Source organism: Miniopterus natalensis, chromosome 4, assembly GCF_054644295.1.
Source record: "Miniopterus natalensis isolate mMinNat1 chromosome 4, mMinNat1.hap1, whole genome shotgun sequence".
Classification (NCBI taxonomy): Eukaryota; Metazoa; Chordata; class Mammalia; order Chiroptera; family Miniopteridae; genus Miniopterus; species Miniopterus natalensis.
This window is the reverse complement of record NC_142084.1, coordinates 10308068-10329059: the sequence shown is the minus strand read 5'-3', so window position 1 is coordinate 10329059 and position 20992 is coordinate 10308068. Positions and strand designations below refer to the sequence as shown.

Genomic DNA, 20992 nt, shown 5'->3' with positions numbered 1-20992 from the left:
TATTTGCCAACGACACATCTGATAAAGGGTTAATATCCAAAATATATAAGGAACTTATACAACTTAACAAAAGGAAGGAAGACAAACAATCCAATTAAAAAATGGGCAAAGGACCTGAATAGACACTTCTCCAAAGAGGACACACAGATGGCCAAGAGACATAAAAAAATGCTCAGCATCACTAATCATCAGAGATGCAAATTAAAACCACAATGAGGTATCACCTTACACCTGTCAGAATGGCTCCATCAACAAGTCAACAAACAAGTGCTGGCGAGGGTGTGGAGAAAGGGGAGACTGTGCACTGCTGGGGGGAGCGCAGACTGGGGCAGCCACTGTGGAAAACAGTATGGAGGTTCCTCAAAAAATTAAAAAGTGAACTATCATTTGACCCAAGTATCCCACTTATAGGAATGTATCTTAAGGAAGCCGAAACACTCATCAGAAAGAACTTACGCACCCCGATGTTCATAGCAGTGCAGTTTACAACAGCCAAGATCTGGAAACAGCCCAAGTGACCACCAATAGATGAGTGGATAAAAAGCTGAGGGGCATTCACACCATGGAGTACTACGCAGCTGTAAAGAAGAAGGATCTTACCCTTTGGGACAGCATGGAGGGACCTGGAGAGTATTATGCTAAGTGAAATAAGCCAGTCAGCGAAAGACAAACATCACATGATCTCACTCATATGTGAAATCTAATGAACAAAATAAACTGATGAACAAAATAGATCCAGAGACATAGAAAAGCATGGAACAGACTGAGGGATCAGAGGGAAGGTGGGAATGGGGGAGTGGGTGGGGAGAGATTAATCAAAGAACTAATATGTTTATAAGCATAATCTATGGACACAGACATTGGTATGGGGAGGCCTGGGGGTGGAGTGGATGTGGGGTGGAGGGGATCAATGGGGGAGAAAAGGGGACATCTGTAATACTTTCAACAATAAAGATTAAAAATAAAAATAAAAAAAATTTTAAAAAGGCTAAAGGAAAAATATGAGGGGCAAAAAAAAAAATCACTGGGCCTGTATAATTGAAAAAATATTGGTTATGTGGATAGACAGAAATACATATATATATTTAGGTATATATATATTTACATATAAATATATATATATATACACATACAGGGAATTGGTTAAACAGAATATCATGGCTATAATCTTAAGAGGCATGAGGCAGAATGCTAAAATCAGAATTTTCATTATAAATATCCATTTTAGTTATTGAAGCGATATATCTTAATAAAGGCAAAAATATTTTAGGAGAGAAGTTAGGGCCTAGGATTTTGTAAAACTAGCTCTCCTGACCCTGAACTATGTGACTAAACAGAATACCCTTAATCTTTCTGAGTTTGTTGTCCCATCTGCTAAGTAGCAATAATACTGGTCTGCAGAATTCACCAGTTTGTTTTAATCATTTAACAAACCTTCATAGAACATTGCAGTCCCTTCATACTCTAGAAAAGCAAGGTGCTCCAGTGCGAACTATTCATGTCGTCTGCTACTGTGCATTTCAAAGAAATGCCCTCGTTGCTTTTACTTCCTATTTCAACTTTCCTACGCTTATTCTAACCTCTAAACTTTTTTCATTTAAGTATAATTGTTATACAATAGTATATTAGTTATATTGTTTTCAGCTGTACAACACAGTGATTGGACAATTTTATACCTTACAGTGTGATCACCTCACTAATTCCAGTAGTCATTTGCCACCGGGCAAACTTACACCCTTTACACGGGTGATTTCAATTTTTATTTCTCCTTACTACACCTATGATTTATTTGTTCTCAAATAAAGCCATACCATTGTATTTGCTGAGAAATTAAAGGATTATTACGCAAAACGTCCCGCGGTAGACGAGTTTCAGGGCGTACCTGTTCCAACTGTCTGTAAATCAAGATAATAAGGAAGCTTTCCTTGACAAATGAGAAACTGCCCTAGCTTGGGTACACAGCCAATCATCACTGAAAAGGTCAATTTCTAACGAGGGTGGGCCCCTGCCTTGCGTATGTATACATGCACTATATATACCCGTGGGTGCCAGGCAGGCTTTTCACTCTCTCTGGACCTGTCGCCTCTAAGCAGCATTTCTGCAGCACTCCCGTTCATCCACGATGAAGGCCATCACCGCCTTTGCCATTCTTGCTCTAGCAGCCACGGCTTGGGCTACCTCTCCACCTGGTGAGTTAAGATTCCTTTTAAATACTCACGCCTTTATGTTAACTGCAATATATTCAGCCCTTAGTAACAGGAGGATGCTAAAGTCAGAAGAAAATTTAGAAAGTATCTATTTGAGTTGGTCTGGTTAACACAGTGGGGGCGGGTCAGGCCTTCAGGAAGAGGGAGAGAGAGACGTGGAAGATTTAAAGGACTGTAGGCTCTTCACTCAGCTCCCGACCAGGAGGCCTCAGGACTCTGACTTGCCCTTCCAGAAACCTCTCATGCACCTGGGAGGGCAAGCCCACAGGAACTCTTGGAGACCTGGGACAGGCCTTCCCCCAACGACCACAGCTTTCCCCGTGTGTTTTCCCCAGAGATCACGTCCATCTCTGTCTCTACCCCGAGTTGGCCCTGAGGAAAGAGGTGGCCGCTCTTAGGTCTGGCCTGGGTAAGGGGTTTGGGAAATGGTTTTAGTCGCTGTGAGCAATGAATCCAGTTGTGCATTTCTAACCATGGGCTTTGCTTTCTCCGATTCCTTCTCTCCAATTCCATCTCATCCCACTCTTCGGTGATCAAGCAATCGGGACACAGGTGAGTGCAACCTTCTCCGTGTGGCTTTTGTAGAATCGAGAGCAGAGCTCCTGTGTAAATGAGCTGGGGACGTAGTTAAACTGGCTCACAGTTGACAGGAATGACTCCTCAGGGGTAATACTGTTCCTACTCTTTTCCTCCCAGTGGAGTTGCTTTCTTTAAATGTTGCAGAAGGAATCTCCTTGCACAAGGAGGGCAGCAAATAAAGTAAATTTTATCTTTGGGTAGCATTCTAAACTTTTCTGATTACTTTCCACCTCATTATTCCTTTGGACCTGCATTATAACCCTAAAAGGAGGAATTAGTATTTCCTTCTTAAACAGCCAATTATTTGTGGGGTTTTTTATTCTTGTATGTGCCCTGACCAGGGATCGAACCCTCGACCTTTGTATCAGGATGCTGCTTTAACCAACTGAGCTACCTGGCCAGAGCTTAAACAGTCAATTCTTGCTTTACTTAAGGAATGTTGTAGGTCTCATCAGGTTTTGTAGCACAGCGCCTGGTCCAATAGAAAATCTTCTAGACGTGTTTGCTGAAAAGCTGAAGAGGCTAGGACTCTTTCCACTCTCTTCTTACCGTTTTGATATAAGAATGACTACAGAATGGAGGAAAAGAGAATGTAGGACGGGCCGGGCGTGGCTCAGTGGTTGAGCGTCGACCTAGGATCCTAAGTGATCGGGGTTCGGTTCCCGGTCAGGGCACATGCCCGGGTTGCGGGCTCGATCAACGACTCTCTCATCATTGATGTTTCTCTCTCCCTCTCATTTCCTCTCTCTGAAATCAATAAAGATATATTTAAAAAAAAAAAAAAAAAAAAAAGAATGTAGGGCATTATTTTTCTTTCAATTACAGGTGGATTGCTCCAAATACATGGGTAAAGGCTCCAGGTTGGCATGCTCAAGGGAGTTTAAACCAATATGTGGCATAGATCAGAAAGTTTACAGCAATGAGTGCATGTATTGCATGCTAAAAGAGTAAGTATGGTCTTCAATTTGGAGCCCCTCACCCGCCCCTCCCTGAAAGATAACAAAGTCCACATTGGCCAAAATCTGCTAGGTGTTTAAAAACACGGTCTGCAAAATCCTACCTTTTGTTAATACTCTTTCGGCATTGCTTTATTAAAATAAAAAATTAGTTATATCTCTAAGGTGATATATATATATATATTTATATGGCTATCCAGTCAAATTCTCACTCATTTTATACTGTATCTCTTGGACACTAGCTGCTACATACAGACATTTTTATTCCCACATTACATTTAAGGAAACTGGGTCTAAGGCAGGACATGGATCTTGGTGAAAGTGACATGAATCTCCTGTTACATCATTCGTGTTGCATAATAGGAACTCAGAAGGTAGCTCTCTCCTCTTGGGCTCTGAGCCATGGACACGTTATTACAAGATTTTGATCTATCTGTCATACCCCAGAGCAAATTCATGTTGCTTCTCATGGTTTCCTGGAAAAGTCTGGGGAAGAGAGGGAGAGTACACATGGGTAGTTGGAACCAGTGGAGTCCCCACTGCCACCAGCCCTACAAGTTAAATATTAACTCTTCACTAGAAACAACATTCTCAGCTTCTACGGGAATGAAAGAACGGTTATCACCACCCATTCCAGCAATTTGGATTCACTATTTTACGATTAGTTGTTAAAATCATGGACTTTGGAGTCAGACATCTGGATTAGAATCCAAACTGTGCTTAGTAGACCTGTGACCTGAGACAGACACCCAGTCCACTGCACAATTCAGTATTCTCACCTGCAAGGTAGAAATTAAAATAGTGTTTAGAATTCACTGTGATAAACCGTGTCAATCCTTAGCTAAGCAGCAGACACAGAGTGAACGCATAGAGACATGAGCTCTTCTCTCTTCTCATCATTTTCTGCCCTTTTCTGTCATTTTCTAGCCCTTCTGAAATACACAGTCAAGTGTAACAGCAATTGTCATTCAGAATAAAATCTCTAGGATATGCAAACTCATACATTACTAAAACCATAAGAGTTTAAAAACTGATGAGATCTTATGGATTATATTATCTCGTATCCTCTTTTTAGAAGTCAGGAATCTAACTCAAAGAGGGGAAATAACTGTAACAAAATTACTCACACTATTAATGCCAAAGATGGCTTTGGGCATATTTCCTTTTACTTAACAGCAAAAATGCTTTCGCATTATATTTTCCCTTTGATTTTTATCTGAATATTCATGGACTATTTTTTAAAAAATGCCCAATCTCCTTTTAGTGTTGATCTTATTTTCTTATGTTTTTATTTGTTTGCAAAATGATCATCCATCAAAGATATTAATGATCAATATTGGTCAACTGGAGTGGAATATTAGCCAGAACTCATTCTCTGTCCTGGTCAGACAACACAGAATGACATATGACTGTATTTTATTCTGTAGATTATGAAATATCAAGTAACTGCATTACCCATTTAAAATAAAATTTTCTCTTCCAGAGAAAATGGAATTCCACTCAGGAAACTTCATGATGGGAGATGTGTAAGTATATGCAGAAATTTTATTTATTCTTAATGTGAAATGTTACACTAATTCCTCATTTTCATATGGAAAAACTATTTTAAAATATGTCACTTAGAATTTTCCATGATCATGTATAGCCCTAGGTAAGACATCTGGTCAGACTAAACAGATGGCCTGAAGCACAGTTAATTTTTTTGCCCAGAGGAGATATTCAGAAACTTTCCTTAGAGCCTTTCATTGCGGGTTGGTATACTTGTGGTTATTTTCTAACACTGCAACTAACTGAGGAAAGGATTTCAAGGGAATTAGCATTTGAAGGTTACTCTCATAACAATAAAATTATTTTTTAAAAGTACAGAAAGTGTCAAGAGAAATACAGAGGCCATTCAGGGATAAAGAGCTACATGAGTGGGATGCTATATAAGAGCTATATAATAGGATCTGAAACAATATAAGGGAACTGTTAGCATGTAAAAGAGTTCATTTGGAGGAGGAGCGCCTAACCCGATTTGATGGGTGGGAGAGAGAAATGTCATCGTGAAGCTGTTGTAAAAGTAGCTGAGCACGCCTTAAAGGAGGAATCGGAGTTGGTTTGATGGAAAAAGCGAGTAAGGCCACGCAAGGCAGGGAAAACGCCGCACGCAAGGCACAGGGGCGCTCAGGAGCAGGAGCATTCAGACAATTCCGTCCTTACACTGCCCAGCGAGGCAGGGCAGGTGAAACTGGAGAGATGCGCACGGGTCACAGGGGACTTTCTGTTGATGGGGAAATCAGTTAAGTATTCGAAAAACAAGACCTACTTTGGTTTATAAAAAAAAAAAATCACTCTGGCATCAGTGTTGAGGGCGATTGAAATCTCAGATAAAGCATGGAGCCTGGGCAGTAAATTGGCAGATGATTGCAAATGTGTAGCCAAGACCTATCGAGGGCCTGAATAAAGTGAATGACAGTATGGCGAGGAGAGGACTAATCTGGAAATTAAGTACAAGACAGAAGCCACAGGATGTATTTGTCACTCAAGTGTAGACAATGAATGAGAGGGAAACCTAAACCCGAGCTGGGCTATCCCTTGCTGTGATCGTCCCACCATTGTTGGGTCAGATTACGTAAACTGCAGAGAATATGTCTTTTTGCATATGGGATTTTGGACTAACTAATCCCTCGAGGTTTTTAAAAAGTTTATTTTCTATGGTTTAATGATCTGAAATTGTTCTCTTTTTTTGCACACGGGCAGGTTGAATGCACCCATTATTCTGAAGCATGCACCATGGAATACATCCCTCACTGCGGATCTGATGGAGTCGTGTACGCCAACAAATGTCTGTTTTGCAACAGTGTTGTGTAAGTGCCGGATGCAATATCTTATTTGCAGAGAGAGCCTTTCTCACAGGGCCGGAAACCATCTTGGCTGCTGCAGAAGCTGGATGCTGTTAGGAAGCATGAGAGTGATAATCATAATATTTTATAGCAAGAAGTAGGAAGAGAGAAAGAAAGTAGTCAGTGGGGAGAAATGGAAGCTAGGAAAACGAGACTTATTACAGTATTTTTAAGTGGCAGATAAAAGAGAAATTTAAGACTTTTTGGCTCTTCACACTGGCTTTTACTAGTGTAGTGAATTTTTTTTTTTATCCACCTTGCTGAAGCTTAGTGGTTAATTGCTGATCTTTCATGCTGTGTGCTCATTTGACTGGTTTGATCTAAAAATATGAAACTTTTAACTTAAGATGTCTCCAAAGCCTTTCTTTTAAAAACTGATTTCTTTTGTAGGAAGAGCCGTGGTCAACTTTATTTGGCAAACTATGGATCATGCTGAATCTCCCCCAATGCTCAAGGGCACCAAGTTTCCTTTAGCAGACTCCACACAGAGAACTGGTTTCCCTGGGGCACTGTGGGGCAAACATATGGACTGGACCCTTCAATAAAAGAATCTTAGCAGAAAACTGGCTGGCTCGTCTCTGTGTATGTGGTTATTGTCCTAAGGAGAGTGGCTGTGGTCATTTTCCTGAACTGTAAGCCACATGGAAGTATTTTCTCTATCCCTACTGAAGCTGGGGCCTAAAGAGGTGATACACATACTGGTGAGCGATGAACATGCTCGTCACATCCCACTTTAAAACAACTCAAAATTTTTAAGTAAATGTGTCAAAGGGTGAATCTGACCATTAGTCTTACATTATCTTTGGCTACACCAATGAAAAGTGAGAACTTCAGGTTTGGAGAAAGAGTGAGAACTCACAATGCTATAAACTATTTGGAACAGACCAGGAGTAACATGAATATCAAGACTTGATTAAATAAAAAAATAGAATTACATGTTGTGTTTGATATTTTTAGTCTAACATCAGCATCAGGTTTCACCTTACTTGTCAGTTATGTTTTGGTTGCTGCTGTGGATTGAATTATATATATATATATATATATATATATATATATATATATATATATATACACTTAATAATATATACTTTAGGTGCCACCATTTAGAGAGGTCTGAGTCACATGGGTGTCTGCAAAAGAAGTCCTCATTGATCCTGTTGGGATTAAAAACAAAATGATCTGACTAAATGCTCTCTAAAGTCACTAAAAAGGCCTGAGGAAAATTCAAGGGAGTTGGGACAGATGAAGATACAGATAGAAATTTCTCTGGAGGCTTCTCTTTGGCTTGGAGAGGGCCATCTCGCTGCGCCTCACATGGGTTTCCCTTTATGCTCCTCTGTTTCCTAACCAGCTCATTTTATGAGACATCAGTCATACAGGATTAAGGCCCAACCAATGCCCACATTTAACCTTAATTACTTCTTTAAAGGTCCTAGCTGCAAAAATAGTCACATTCTGATGTACGGGGGAGGTCAGGATCTCAATATATTAATTTTAAGAAAGGGGCATAATTCAATCCACAGCAGCAACCAAAACAAAATTGACAAGTAAGGTGAAACCTGATGCTGATGTTAGACTAAAAATATCAAACACAACATGTAATTCTATTTTTTTATTTAATCAAATCTTGATATTCATGTTGTTAGATTTAATAACATGCATAGGGTATAAAGAAAGGAATTCATAATCACATAATGCTTTTTGTGGGCTTTAAAAGGGATCAAGTAAAAGGTAATATCAAGTAAAATACTTCCCAAGTCAAAAAAAAGTAAGCAAAATAAAGATAGAAATTATATGTTGATAAAATAATCAGTAGTAAAGATGTGGTGTCATTACATGAATAGAATGGTTACTATATATTTAGAAAAAGATTTTTTAAAATACTTGGAAAAATGTCTTCAGACAAAAATGGAGTTTATGTAAGTAAAGTCACTTTCTCAATTTACAGATTAAAAAACAAAATTATGTAAGTATTGCATAATTACATATATATTTAAAACATAAATTATATAAGTAAATCTACACTACAATTTATAATATAAATTCATATATTTTATTTAAATATAGATATGTATGAATTATAATTGCAAATAGTCATCAGCTGAGATAACAAATCTAAAGAGAAAGAAAGGATCAATTTAGGCCACATTATTGAAATATAAAGCCATATATGCATAAGCCAAAAATTAAGACAGTCTTTAAGGCTCTACACTTTGGAGCCTACATTTGGGTTTTTACTCTTTTTTAAGAAAACATTTTTCTCGTTATTAAAAATGTTTGTAAAATGTATCCAAATATGCCCTTCTAAATATCTCTTCCTTGCAAAAACATTCCCTAAATTGTTGAAATATCCTCTCTCACTAACAATGTCTGAAATCAATTTTTATTGAATTAACCTTCAGCACATTAGTAATCTTTACTGGATTAATCTTTAACACATCTATAGAACCATTGGTAATTTACTGTGTGCAAAGGACCAGCCATGGTCAAGGGAACTCTCTGAGGGTGCTTCAATCTTCCATACACTTCATTGATCTACGCATCTCTTTGGATATATATGCATCAGCTACTATTTTTCACGGTTTGAGAGTCTAGACTGGCATTGGCCTTAGTGAGATATGGTAAGAGGTTGGTGCCCAGAAAGTAATGGAAAGAAAGGATGAAACTCAGTTTCTGTGATTATAATTTAACACCCACTGTTGCCAGACCTTGTGCCAGGTTCTAGGGAACCTCTTGATGCCCAAGATAACTTCTGCCTTCATGGATATTAGTCTTCTATTAGGTAAGTCACATAGAGAAATCCAAGCAAATAGACAGGGAGGATGCAAGATGAGGAAATGCAGAACTACATTTAGAGTAATATTACCATAGATATCAGGAAAAAGAAATAAAATGGGAGGTAAAAGAAAAATAGAACATCTCTTTTTATTCTTCTGTTTAGAGCCTTGGGAGATCAAGGATTTTTATTAAAAAATGTAAGTCCTTACTAAAATGGTCTTTTGAAAAATATTAAAAGTAAAACTGATAGACTAGTGTATGTAGGGATATGCGGTTCCTTTCTTGTAGGCCTGAAAGGGCTCCTTCATTTTTTATTTTTTTAATATGTCTTTATTGATTTCAGAGAGAGGAAGGGAGAGGGAGAGAGACAGAAACATCAATGATGAGAGAGTCATTGATCAGCTGCCTCCTGCACGCCCCCCGCTGGGGATTGATTCCGCAACCCAGGCATGCGCCCTGACTGGAAATCGAACTGTGATCTCCTGGATCATAGGTGGATGCTCAACTGCTGAGCCACGCCAGTCGGGCAAGGGCTCTGTAAACCTTGAAAGAAAATAAACTCATTTTCTCCTTTCAAGGGGTACACAGTTTGCAAATAGCAAACTTTGGTTTCCTTACTTGTCAATTTGGTCTAGAGGCTTTGAAACATTTTTGACTGTCACCTGCAGTAAAAAATAAAATGTATTTAACTTCACCACCTAGAAACACACACACACACTATAAGTTGCATTGTCATATTTTATTTAAAAATAGTGATGGTAAAATAAATTTCACAACCCACTAAAGAGTCACAATATGCAGTTTGGAACCTTGTTCTGTACTGTCTTGAGAATTAATGCTTTATTTGGGAAAGTGTGAGTGTGTCTGAGTGTGTATGTGTGCTAACACTTTTGTGTCAGGTACAACTATAAAAAGAAAGAGTGGTACCTTCAGCTCACACTGATCAGAACATTGCAAAACAAAGTTAATCCAGAGGGTCCACCCCAACCTGGGCCTTCACCAAGATTTAGATTGTCAGAGCCTCTCCTCCCAGACGCCCTATGCAGGACTTGTTGTCCCAGAGTGAAATGGAGAGAAACAAATTAGTCTTTGAAAAAAGACATAAACCTCAGGGAAGAGGAATCAGATCAGACACTGGGTGAGCTCACCATCAGGGCCTCCCCTTAAGGACTTCTTAGGTATTTTCCTTCTAATTTCTGATGAATCCCGTTTCTGTGTTATAACTTTTTACCTTTTCCCCTTCTCAGTAATTCTCTTTAAAGATTTCCCTTCCTTTACCCTTGTAGTGAAGAAATCCATGTATATCTGTATAGCCAGGGGTGGGGATTGAGGGAGAATGAAGGGTTAGGACAATAAAAGGAAAGAGTGGCCTCTTTCAATTCTACTCTTGTAACCAGGGGCAGAGAGTTACCCACAAGGACCAGCAGGCCAGTGAGTGCATAGTTCAGGGAAGAGCTCAGAATCACAGAGCAGGGTAAATAAATGGACATTTTAGGAAAGATTATAAAACAGAGTTTGTACATTGTGTTAGAGGAATAGCACCTCTGAAAGGGAGGATGACAGCTGAGTTATATGATTGAACATGGGTCTTCCCAAGAAGTATAGGAAATAATAACAAAACAGTAATTCTGTCCAAAGAGAAGTGATAAGAAAACTTGTCCTATTTGGCATGTGAGATGGTCTTGTTGAAACAAAAACAACATCGGAGGAAGTTAAATAAGCACGGAAGACTTTATCCAAGGCTGTTTCAATAGGTGAGAGAGGCCAGAACTGGGTCTGAACTCAACTCTGGTTGAGTTCATGGAAAAGTGATGGAAAAGGTTAGGGGGAAGTCATCCCCCATCTGCATTTGCTAATCGGCTTTATCCAAAGGAAAAGAAACTTCTCATATGGTTATAATAGGAGGTAGTTTTACAGCTTGGAGATAGGTATCCTGGAAAGTTAGGTTCCTGCCCTTCCACAGAGATAACCTGCACTCTCTTCCTGAGTGTTACATTTCAAAGAAATGGCTCCTGGGTTTCTGAGAAAGACCTTTCTGGGTTATAAAACTGGCAAGAAGCTTCTAAAAAGACTTAACATAAAAAGACTTAATATCAAAGGGAAAGAGAAAGGATTTACTATTACAAGTTTTCTCAAGTAAGTGCTCTAAGATAAGGGAGGTCGGTGGGGGAGCCCAGAGTCAGGTAGAAGCCTGTCTAAAGTTTAATCAAGCTAAGGGGAATGTTAAGATCATTAAGGCCATCTCAGTCTTTGCAAAGGCCAGGTTAGTAATTTTGTTACCCAAATCCAAGCTCAAGGACAGGGTAGGATGTCAGCCTTGTATCAGAAGTATCATTTACAAATACTTTCTTCCATTTGGTTGGTTGCCTTTTTGTTTTGTTGATAGTTTCTTTTGCTTTGCAGAAGCTTTTTTAGTTTGATGTAGTTCCATTTATTTATTTTTGCTTTTGTTTCCCCTGGCCTTTGAGGTCAAGTTCACAAGAAAACCTTCAAGAGCAATGCTCATAAGTAAGTAGGTAAAGGGGATCAAATATATGGTAACTGAAGGAAATAAGATTTTTGATGGTGAACACTCAGTAGAGCATACAGATGTCTAATTATAATGCTGATATACCTGATAATTATATAATGCTATTAACCAATGTTACCCCAATAAATTTTTTAAAAATAAAAGAACAGAGCAAGAGAATATGGAAGTCTGGTTAATGTTGTTCTGTAGCTTCTATACAATCCCTGAGAATGGAAGGACTTTATCCTATATCTGGCGTGGGATTGATCATTTGTATCGTGTCTATTCTGTGATGGAGAAACAGCTATTGGGACCTAGAAGAAGGCAACTCAAGATTGTGGTTGAGATGGTTTAAAAATGGGCTAGACTGTGAAAGTTCTGTAGTGTTGTTACCCTAGACAGTCAGTCGGAGGGGTGGGCCATGCAGGGACTGCACAGAAGATGCAGGAACACTGGGATCCAAGGGTTCTCCATGAATTCCAACTGGCTACCCCAGATGTGTGGGCTCCATGTCCAGTGTGGGGAGGTGGCTGAGGGCTGTGGCATCTCCAGGATTCCTGCCAGAGGGCCCTGCTGCCCCCCTCCACACTGACCCTGATACCTTAGACAGGGAGCACCAGGGAGTCTCCCTCATTGGCCACAATGGTGCTGGGGGGAGGTTCCTACACTGAGTTCGCCAAAGGCTAGAAAGATGAATGGATAGGACCTGAGCATACCAAAAGCTAGCAAGATAATTCGATTGAGAAAAAAAGCCCTCTTCTCCCTATCCTTATAAGAACCCCTGGCTTGATGGTAAACTTTTTTTTTTTTAAATATATTTTTATTGACTTCAGAGAGAGGAAAGGAGAGGGAGAGAGAGAGAGATAGAACTATCAATGATGAAAGAGTCATTGATTGAGCCCACAAACTGGGCATGTGCCATGACCGGGAATCGAACTCCAATCCCCTTGAGTCTAGGTCGACACTCAACAGCTGAGCCACGCCCAGCAGGGCGAACCCCTGGCTTGAGAAGGAAGGTGAGGTGATCTTTGAGACTGGTCATGGCACCTGAATAAACCTCTTTCCTTTTGCACCAGCACCTTTCTCATGAGTTTGGCTTTCATTCAGTTTGGGAAGTGGAGTTGAGACTTTCCTTTTTTCAGGATTAGAGTGGAAACTTAGGTTAAATCTCTTGAAACATTTTGGCATTCCTGAAAGGTGATAAGAATCTGCTATAGACTATGGAATTGGTTTTTTAAAATGTTGGTTTGAGGTGACATTGTAATATAGCAATTAAATTTTTTTGTAACTAGGATCCTGACATCCAGGGACAAAGCCCCAAGTTGTAGCTTTTGGAATGAAGCCATGAACGTAAGAGACCAAAATTTCTCTTAGGGACATGTAATCCCCTAATTTTACTTGTTTCTCTATCTCCATATCTTAGTTCAACTATTCTCAGTATCTTAGTTCAAATGGAGTTTGGGGGAGTTTGGAAAAGCTAAAGATATTTTAGCCTTACTTATTTCTTATGATGCTTTACTTTTTCCTCTGTTGTGCTTCAAGATCAAATAATGTTTATAGACCTGTTATCTTTTTTGTGTAATAAATAGAGCTACATGGTGATAATACACAATTCCTTTCACTGTAGGACATTTTGCTTCACTTTTACCTATACTGGACTTGTGAAATTTATTGTTTGACTTTTCAATGCTGAGGTGGATGAGAAACACAGGGTCACAAGATTCATAAAACTTAAATATTGGAAATTCCTTCTTAAATTCTGCCTTTCAAGGGTAATTTCTTGTTTGATGATTTTCCCCTTCCGTGATATAATCTCTATTAGGGTAAGAGAGATGCGAGTCCTTTTCACTGCTCTATTTTCAGTGTTCAACACAACTCCTGACAAATCAGATCCCAGAGAGCAGAAGACCTACAGGAATGAACTTAACCAGTGATGACCTGCCCATAAAATCTGTGCCAAAGCTGAAAAAAATTGTAATTTTTTCTCAGGTGTGAAGTAATTTCACATTTATTATTCTTTTTGAATATTCATGTAATGCCCTGAATCTGGGGCTCTGGCAAAGAAAAAGCCAAAATAAATGGCATTTATTGGTTAGTAATCTGGGTCAAGTCCTTTAAATGTTTTCTCAATTAAACCTCAAAAGGGCCCCTTAAGGAAGGTTTGTTTATGCCATCATGCAAATGAAAAAATTCTATCTAGAAAAAAGAAATTACTTTCCAAGTTGACAAGATAATATAACTAGATCTTCTGTTTTTATTCTGTCCAGAATCCTTTCTAAACAATAGGGTGCCTCTATCTCTCTGAACTTGGGGTAAGTGATTCACTTAGGAAGATGACAGGGTATATTCAAAATGTTCCATGTTAGATTGTAAGCTCAGAGCCCACAAATTGGAAGAAAAGCACCTCTTTCATATTCTAGGTGAAACTTTCTGACAGTTTTTGGTAGGCTCGATTTTAGAGATTTATTAAAATAAAATAAGAGATAAATTAACTGAATAAAAAATTGTTCATTCCAACACTATTAATAATAACAAAAATTAGAATCAGCCCAATGAGCAACAATAGAATATTAGTATCATATAATCCATACATGTGATGACACATGACATGAGACATCTAAATTCATGTTTGATATGACTGTATTTAAAGATCAAGAAAATGTCATAGTGCATTTCTTAGTGAAAAAAGCAGAAAACAATGCATATTACAAAAATGTGATTATGACAATAAGAATGTGTATATGTGCTCATGAGTGTGCATATATGGGTATACTTTAAAACTGGAATGATATAATTCAATATATATTTAACACTATAGCTGGGTTTTGAGACTTTCACATCTTCATATTTCTGTTATTTTTCTGTTCTCTAAAGTTAACATGTATTTCCTTGATATAAGAACAATTGTTCTTGACAGAAAGGAAGATAGAGAAGGAAGTTGATATAACAGGAGGAAACTCAGCTGTTTCTCTGCTGTACAGCTGCAAAGGCTCTGAATTGACATAGGAACAAAGCTGGACCCACTGCCACTGGCGTCCATCACCTCATCCATCACGGTGATCTCTTCTCTTTCTCAGCTGCTTCCACATTTTGCATTCTGGCCCAAGGTACTAATTAGCACTGTGGAACACAATATGCTTTTTCTACTGTGCTCTTTCCTACTGTGGTATGTTTCCTCATGCAGTTGCCTCTTTGGAATGCCCGCCAAAGGCTACTCTGTCTACCCCCCAAGTCTTCTAGGCAGCTCTGTGCTTTCTTCCGCAATACCTCCTGCTGAGGTTTGATGTTGATGGGATCTGAATTTGGGGCCTCCCAGGGTCTGCTCAGCCAGACACACAATGCCTCAGTGCCTTCCTCCCACGCAGCTACTATATCCCCTCCTGAGGCCCTAACACGTCCTCCTTAAATGAGAGTCACCAGCCACAAAAGCATGTCACATCTCTCTTCCTTTTCTCTCCTTTCTAAGGTAGGTCAACTGGACCATATGTGGTAGAGGGAATGGGCATCTAGCGTTGTGCGTTAGTATAGTTAGATCTCCAATGGCTGCTGCTCTGTTCCTACAGGAATTCAGGGAAGATGTCAGGATGAGATGGGGGTATGCCTTACAAAACATGGTATCCTAGTTGTCTCTGGAGCAGGCAGAGTAGGCAGCTCTGAACATGGTGCCAGGGACTTCCAGCCATTCTGGGAGTGGAGTATTGAGGAGACCTTTTATGTTTCTCCACAGCCTAGCAGCAAAGAGTTTATGTAAATTTCCTATTGACATATGCTGCAAAGCAGAGATGAAGGCCTGAAGGGCATAGGGAGGGCCAGGTCACTTTTGCAGGATTAGGAATACAGGGAGAGTTCAATGTGGTCCTTGACCAAGCTCTGGAACTATATGCATCATTCTCCAGGGTTGGAAAGGCTGCTGTAGGGAAGGCAATCCCACCAGAGGATTTCCTCATTGACTTCTCCCTCTCTTTGTCTGGATGAAAATAGCTTTGGGGACCCCATGAGATGGCACAAAATGGTTTCTCTCCCTGTGGACTCTCCAAGAATGCTCTGAGAGTCTAGCATTCCCAGTTAGAAGATTTTCAGCATAGCCAAGTATGCCTGGAATATTAGAAATCTTTGTCTTAACCCAGAAAAATTCTCTGCTTCATGAACAAATACAGACTTATTTCCTTTGTTGAGAAGCTCTTGCTGTCTAGAAGTTTCTATTGGCCACATTGCTTTCAATGTAGCTTCTTAAAGAAAAAAAAAATTGGGGTGAGCCTTGAGGTAAGGAGTTGCCTTTTTAAGACATCTAAAATACCTCCATACTAAATTATTTAATTTTGTCCAAAGAGTAACCTCTTATTTACTTCTATCTTCTGAATAGTCACCGGTCTGCCACTGAGGTCTATACTTTTATTTATGACTAGACAAGTTTTAAGTTTTCCTGATCATCTGTTTTTGAGGAAGGATGGAATTAGGCATTCCAAGTGTGGTATGTAGAATTTACAATGGGTAAACTAGAGATGGATATTTGCCTCAAAGGTGGTCTTAATATGCTGATTATCTCTGCTTTGGTGATTATACAGAGGGCAACGTCCTGAGACAGTATCTCAGAGCATCATTTTAAGAACACACCAGGAGGAAAATGGCCAAATCTTTCCCAATACTCCACTCAATGTTGTTCTTCATGCTGATCCATTGGGTGTTTCCAGCTGGTGAGTAATTTGGGTGGTTCTGGCAGGACTTGTGGGCTCTAACATACATTGTGATCTGAAATAGAATGCTTTGAAATTCTCATTCACTTATTTATTTACTGTAGCTGTATATCTGTATCTATATAGAGAGAAATAATGGAGTTCAGTCCAAAAAAAAATAAATAAAAGGCCCTGGGCCATTGGGCAGGGGCCTTGGTTTTTCCATCTATTAATGCAGATTATGAGATCTAATTCATGGGGACCGGAGGTCTTGGGTAATTCAGTGAGGTGACATGTGAAAGTGACTGGCAACATGCCTACGCCATAGTGCATCTCAGAAATTCAAAACTTTTGAAGATGCTTTGCTATATATTTGAGTGGGTCATTACCTTTTGTGCCCTCTTTTAGAGATGAGTCATGTAGAGGGTTACAATGTCACCTAGTCTCAAAAGGTGAAGAGCTTGATTTCTCACATATCTGTCATGAATTCCTGGGCATTTCATAAGCAAGGGTCTTTCTCTTCTCTGTGAAATAGGGCGATTGGGCTTAAAGGTCTCTCTAAAATTCTAGCATTTCTTAATTTCTTTCATACATGGGCTACCAGTTCTGAATCTGCCCAAGCCCAGGATAATTCCTGTTCCTCAAAAAGCAATTTGATGTACTAGATTGGCAATGTTTATGAGAGCAGTGATGCATCTGCATAGTCCTCTACTGATTATCAACCAGAAGAAGAAGGGTTGTTCTGCATTTTGGAAAGAAAAGAAAAAAAAAGTGAATACATGGAAAAATAAAACAATGTTTTAAAAGATTGTAAACTTCTTTGGTAATAATTAAAAATTCTTTTATTCCAGATTAAGAATTCTTAATAAACCCAAAGATTAATCTATGGTTTACCAAATATTAGATTCTGTAACTATTTTCAGTTATGTCTTGGTTTCAGGCCCTCAACGCTGGTGGCCAGCAAGAGGAGGTTTCAAGGTAACCTTCCACTAGATTTGCCAGGACTGAGGTTCTAATTTGAGTTTTCTTTGGAATTGCTATTTTGGAGCCTTACTGCAGCAAGGTCATCTGTAGAATTATTTGAGGACAAGTCATATGAATGTGATAAGGACACTGCAGGTGTAGAACCCAGAGTAGTGTTCCAAACTGGGAACCAAGCTGAGATTTGGTTGTATGTCCACCAGAGAAACCCCCATGGTACCTGGGAAGTGTTTATGAGCACCCATGATTGCCAGGGGCAAGGCAGGGTCTTAAGAGCCCACAGACTTGAGCATAACACAGTTTTTGCTCTCAAGGAGATGACAGTTTGGGGGCGGGAATGCTCCCAAATGCTGAGACGTGCAGAGAATGCCTATGTGAAATGTGACTAGGGAACATCAGAGATGTGGACTGAGGAAAATGTGAAGAAATAAGAAATCCCTGAACAGAGTCTCAAATTGTGTTTGCAACTGGGACACGAGCAAAATGAAGGGGATACCCTTTCCATTTTAACCTACCCCTCTGAAGATTAAATATATTTTGAAGCCAGTAAGTGTTTGATAAGTGAGGGAAAAAGGATTATGAGAGATTACCTTTTTTTTGTATGTAAATTTGCATCACTGTACCCCTTCACTTTAGGAGTTTTTGCACTCTTTTTGGGTCTCATTTGTAAACTTTAAGTTACAAATTAAACAACAATTATGAGTTGACTGGTGAGAAAGGCCTTTCGAGGGGAGCATGACCTTCAAGGGACTCATAGTTCAGAGTGTAGAACATGATAAAGGCTGTAGCTCCAGCAAAAGACTGCAGAACATGTCCAGGATCTAACCTCTGGTCTCATAGAGTTCAGTCCTAGCATTTTCCTCTTCAGAGCTGCCTGCAGGGGGAGTTCTCCCTTTTCTGATCAACCCATAGATAATCAATTTCTCATTCTTACTTGTTTTCTTTAAAGAATATTTACTTATCTTCTGTGCTATGCCTTAGGATCCAATACTGAGGAAAACGGACATAGTCCCTTCTCTAGTGAAGATAACAAGTAGCCAGAAAAAAGAAAGAGACAATTATTATTTGTAGTAAATTCCATACATAAGAGAAGTAGGAGGTTATGGTAGAGAATATTTATTAGGAGTAGAGATACTACTATAAGCAATGTCATCCAAGATGGCCTCTCTGGCATGGGGACAGCTAAGCTGAAACCTTAAGGGTAAAAAGGAGCCTCCCGGGTAAAAAGTGTTGAGGAAGTATTTGCCTACTTGAGTCACTGATTGAACACCTGGATGACTGGGGCACAGAGAGGGAGGGGTGTGCAGTGGATGCTACACTTACAGTAGTAGATGGAACCCTCCCCTGATGAACACCTCTCATTCAAAACAGAAAAAAAGAAGAACCTGGATTTGTAGACAATGATACTAGCTATTCTTGGTTTTTTACTTGATTACCCTATATTTATTCTGTTTAAACTATTTTATATCTCATTCAGGTTGCAAATATTTATGCAATGACTAAGTGGCAATATATGTGCTGGGCACACAATGGTAGTCTAATCAGACATAGACCTTACCCTTATGGACTGAGAATTTTTGGGGGGTGTGAAATTGGTCCAGTAATTGCACAAATGCTTTATGACACACTGATTAGAGGTATAAAAAGAAAGAATGAAGGGTTGGGATTTATTTTGAGAACTATCGCTGAGACAGTAGGTTATAATAACCTGAGCTCTGAAGGTAGAATGAGTTTAGGTTCAGGGAAATAAATATGTTTGATGGCAGTGGTCATGACAAACCAGAAGATGCTGAGATGGAGAGAACATGGAGTATTTGGTGGAAAAAACTGAAAAGGCAAAGAGCCAGGTGGTGTAAAGCAAGGTTGGAAGAGTTGGGAGGGTTCAAATCACATGGGGTCTTCTATCCCATACTAAGAACAAATTTTTTATGTAAAACAAGTTATAATTAAAGAGTCTTAATCAGCAGAATAAAATGATTAAATTGATGTTTAAATTATGGAAACTAGAGGACATGGGGAATAGAGGAAGTGGAGGGATTAGTTGGATGAGAGATATGAGGTAGATGATGGTGGCCTGGCCATGGTGGTGGTGTTGGATAGATAAGGAAAGAATGAAGGAGAGCTGAAATATTATTTTTCTATTTCTAAACACTAACCCAAAACTCTCTTCCATCTGTATCAGACGTACTTTATTGTATGTATCTATCTTAGAGCCCCTGAGACCACCAACCTCAAGCCATCACCCCAGAGTCACTTCTTCAAGCCATCACTGACACCAGCCTTGCAAGTAGACATGGGTTCTAATCCTTGATGACCCATGTCCATTTCCTTGTTTTCCATTTTCCTTACAAAATCAGGGAGTTATTCTAAATGATCCCACATTTCACAACTTTAAGATAAGAGTTGGATTGGGGATTTTTGACAGTGGATAAAAATGTGATAAATATTTTAAATCAAGGCATATGGATTTCAGTGAAGCATCTTTTCCAATTATGGGGCTTTAGTTTCCTTATCTGAGTTGGCATAAAAAAAATCTCTAAGAATATTTCCAGATCAAATAGTCTGGGAACAAAGGAGATTGAGAGAGAAGCTAAATTTCCCTGATAAATTCTATATTTTCACTCTTCTTTTCCAACTCTAGCATAACAAACCTCTGTTCTCTATTGCTGTCAGGAGGCATCATGCTGCTATCAGATGGGATATATGTAGGTTCTGGTTTCATTGCTTTGTGGAGGTGGGAGCTGTGAGAGCTTTTGGAAGACTGGAATATGATCTTGGCTATGTTTAGATTTTCCTTAAAAAAATTCAGAGGGGAACTTGTTACCTATCTGTAAGCATGATTCTAATTGTATCATTCTGTTAAACTCAATTGCAGGTGAAATGTCCAGTTAAGAAAGTAGACTTGAGCTGGTTTAAAGGAACACTCAACCCCTGCAGTGGTATATATGAACCAATCTGTGGGACCAATTTGGTAACCTATGAAAACCCCTGCATCTTGTGTATTGAGAACTTGTGAGTCCTATTTGGGGCAGGGGGACAGAAAAATGAAAAAGCTTAGCCCATAGCAATTATCATCTACCTCTTCTATGAAGTACATCAGCCTTGATGCCAGGAATTTGCTCCAGTTTGCAGAGATAATGATCAGTCCCCACTGAGAAGAGCTTGTGGTCACATAAAGTCCACTGGAGTACAAAGCAGACTCATTGTGCTCAGTGGTGCTCCTCAGGTCCTTTCTTCTCTCTGAGCCCTTGCATTCCCCTATGCCAATTGATGGATTTTCACTTGACGCTTTAAATACTAGAGTTCTGAAATTCTTTGATTTTTAAGACAAATTGTGGTTTTACCTGATCTCAGATATCTTTAACTTGTGTCTGAATGTGTTTGAAACTCTGAACTAGGATGAGGTGATAGCGAAACTTGGGTC

The 20992-nt window shown here is 39.3% G+C and overlaps 2 protein-coding genes across 2 annotated transcripts; both read left to right on the top strand.

The window, feature by feature from the left end:
* The first annotated feature begins 2122 nt into the window (after nt 1-2122).
* LOC107541897 (double-headed protease inhibitor, submandibular gland-like) lies at nt 2123-7063 on the top strand. The gene is made up of 6 exons (XM_016219083.2): nt 2123-2189; nt 2746-2759; nt 3612-3733; nt 5226-5268; nt 6485-6591; nt 7018-7063. Exons 1-6 carry the CDS (start codon nt 2123-2125, stop codon nt 7061-7063), a joined length of 399 nt encoding a protein of 132 aa, XP_016074569.2.
* A 9475-nt stretch (nt 7064-16538) lies between these two features.
* Nucleotides 16539-20584, top strand: SPINK14 (serine peptidase inhibitor Kazal type 14 (putative)). The gene is made up of 3 exons (XM_016219082.2): nt 16539-16597; nt 17511-17565; nt 20444-20584. The coding sequence occupies exons 1-3, from the start codon at nt 16539-16541 to the stop codon at nt 20582-20584; spliced, it is 255 nt and encodes an 84-aa protein (XP_016074568.2).
* Nucleotides 20585-20992: the final 408 nt, after the last annotated feature.

What these genes read in the sequence shown, in the direction of transcription:
- LOC107541897 (XM_016219083.2), top strand. Translation starts at nt 2,123, where the DNA reads ATGAAGGCCATCACCGCCTTTGCCATTCTTGCTCTAGCAGCCACGGCT. An exon ending in AACTTCATGATGGGAGATGT is followed by an intron (nt 5,269 to 6,484) that starts GTAAGTATATGC and finishes GCACACGGGCAG; the next exon opens with GTTGAATGCACCCATTATTC. An exon ending in CTGTTTTGCAACAGTGTTGT is followed by an intron (nt 6,592 to 7,017) that starts GTAAGTGCCGGA and finishes TTTCTTTTGTAG; the next exon opens with GAAGAGCCGTGGTCAACTTT.
- SPINK14 (XM_016219082.2), top strand. Translation starts at nt 16,539, where the DNA reads ATGGCCAAATCTTTCCCAATACTCCACTCAATGTTGTTCTTCATGCTG. An exon ending in TTCATGCTGATCCATTGGGT is followed by an intron (nt 16,598 to 17,510) that starts GTTTCCAGCTGG and finishes AACTATTTTCAG; the next exon opens with TTATGTCTTGGTTTCAGGCC. An exon ending in CAGCAAGAGGAGGTTTCAAG is followed by an intron (nt 17,566 to 20,443) that starts GTAACCTTCCAC and finishes ACTCAATTGCAG; the next exon opens with GTGAAATGTCCAGTTAAGAA.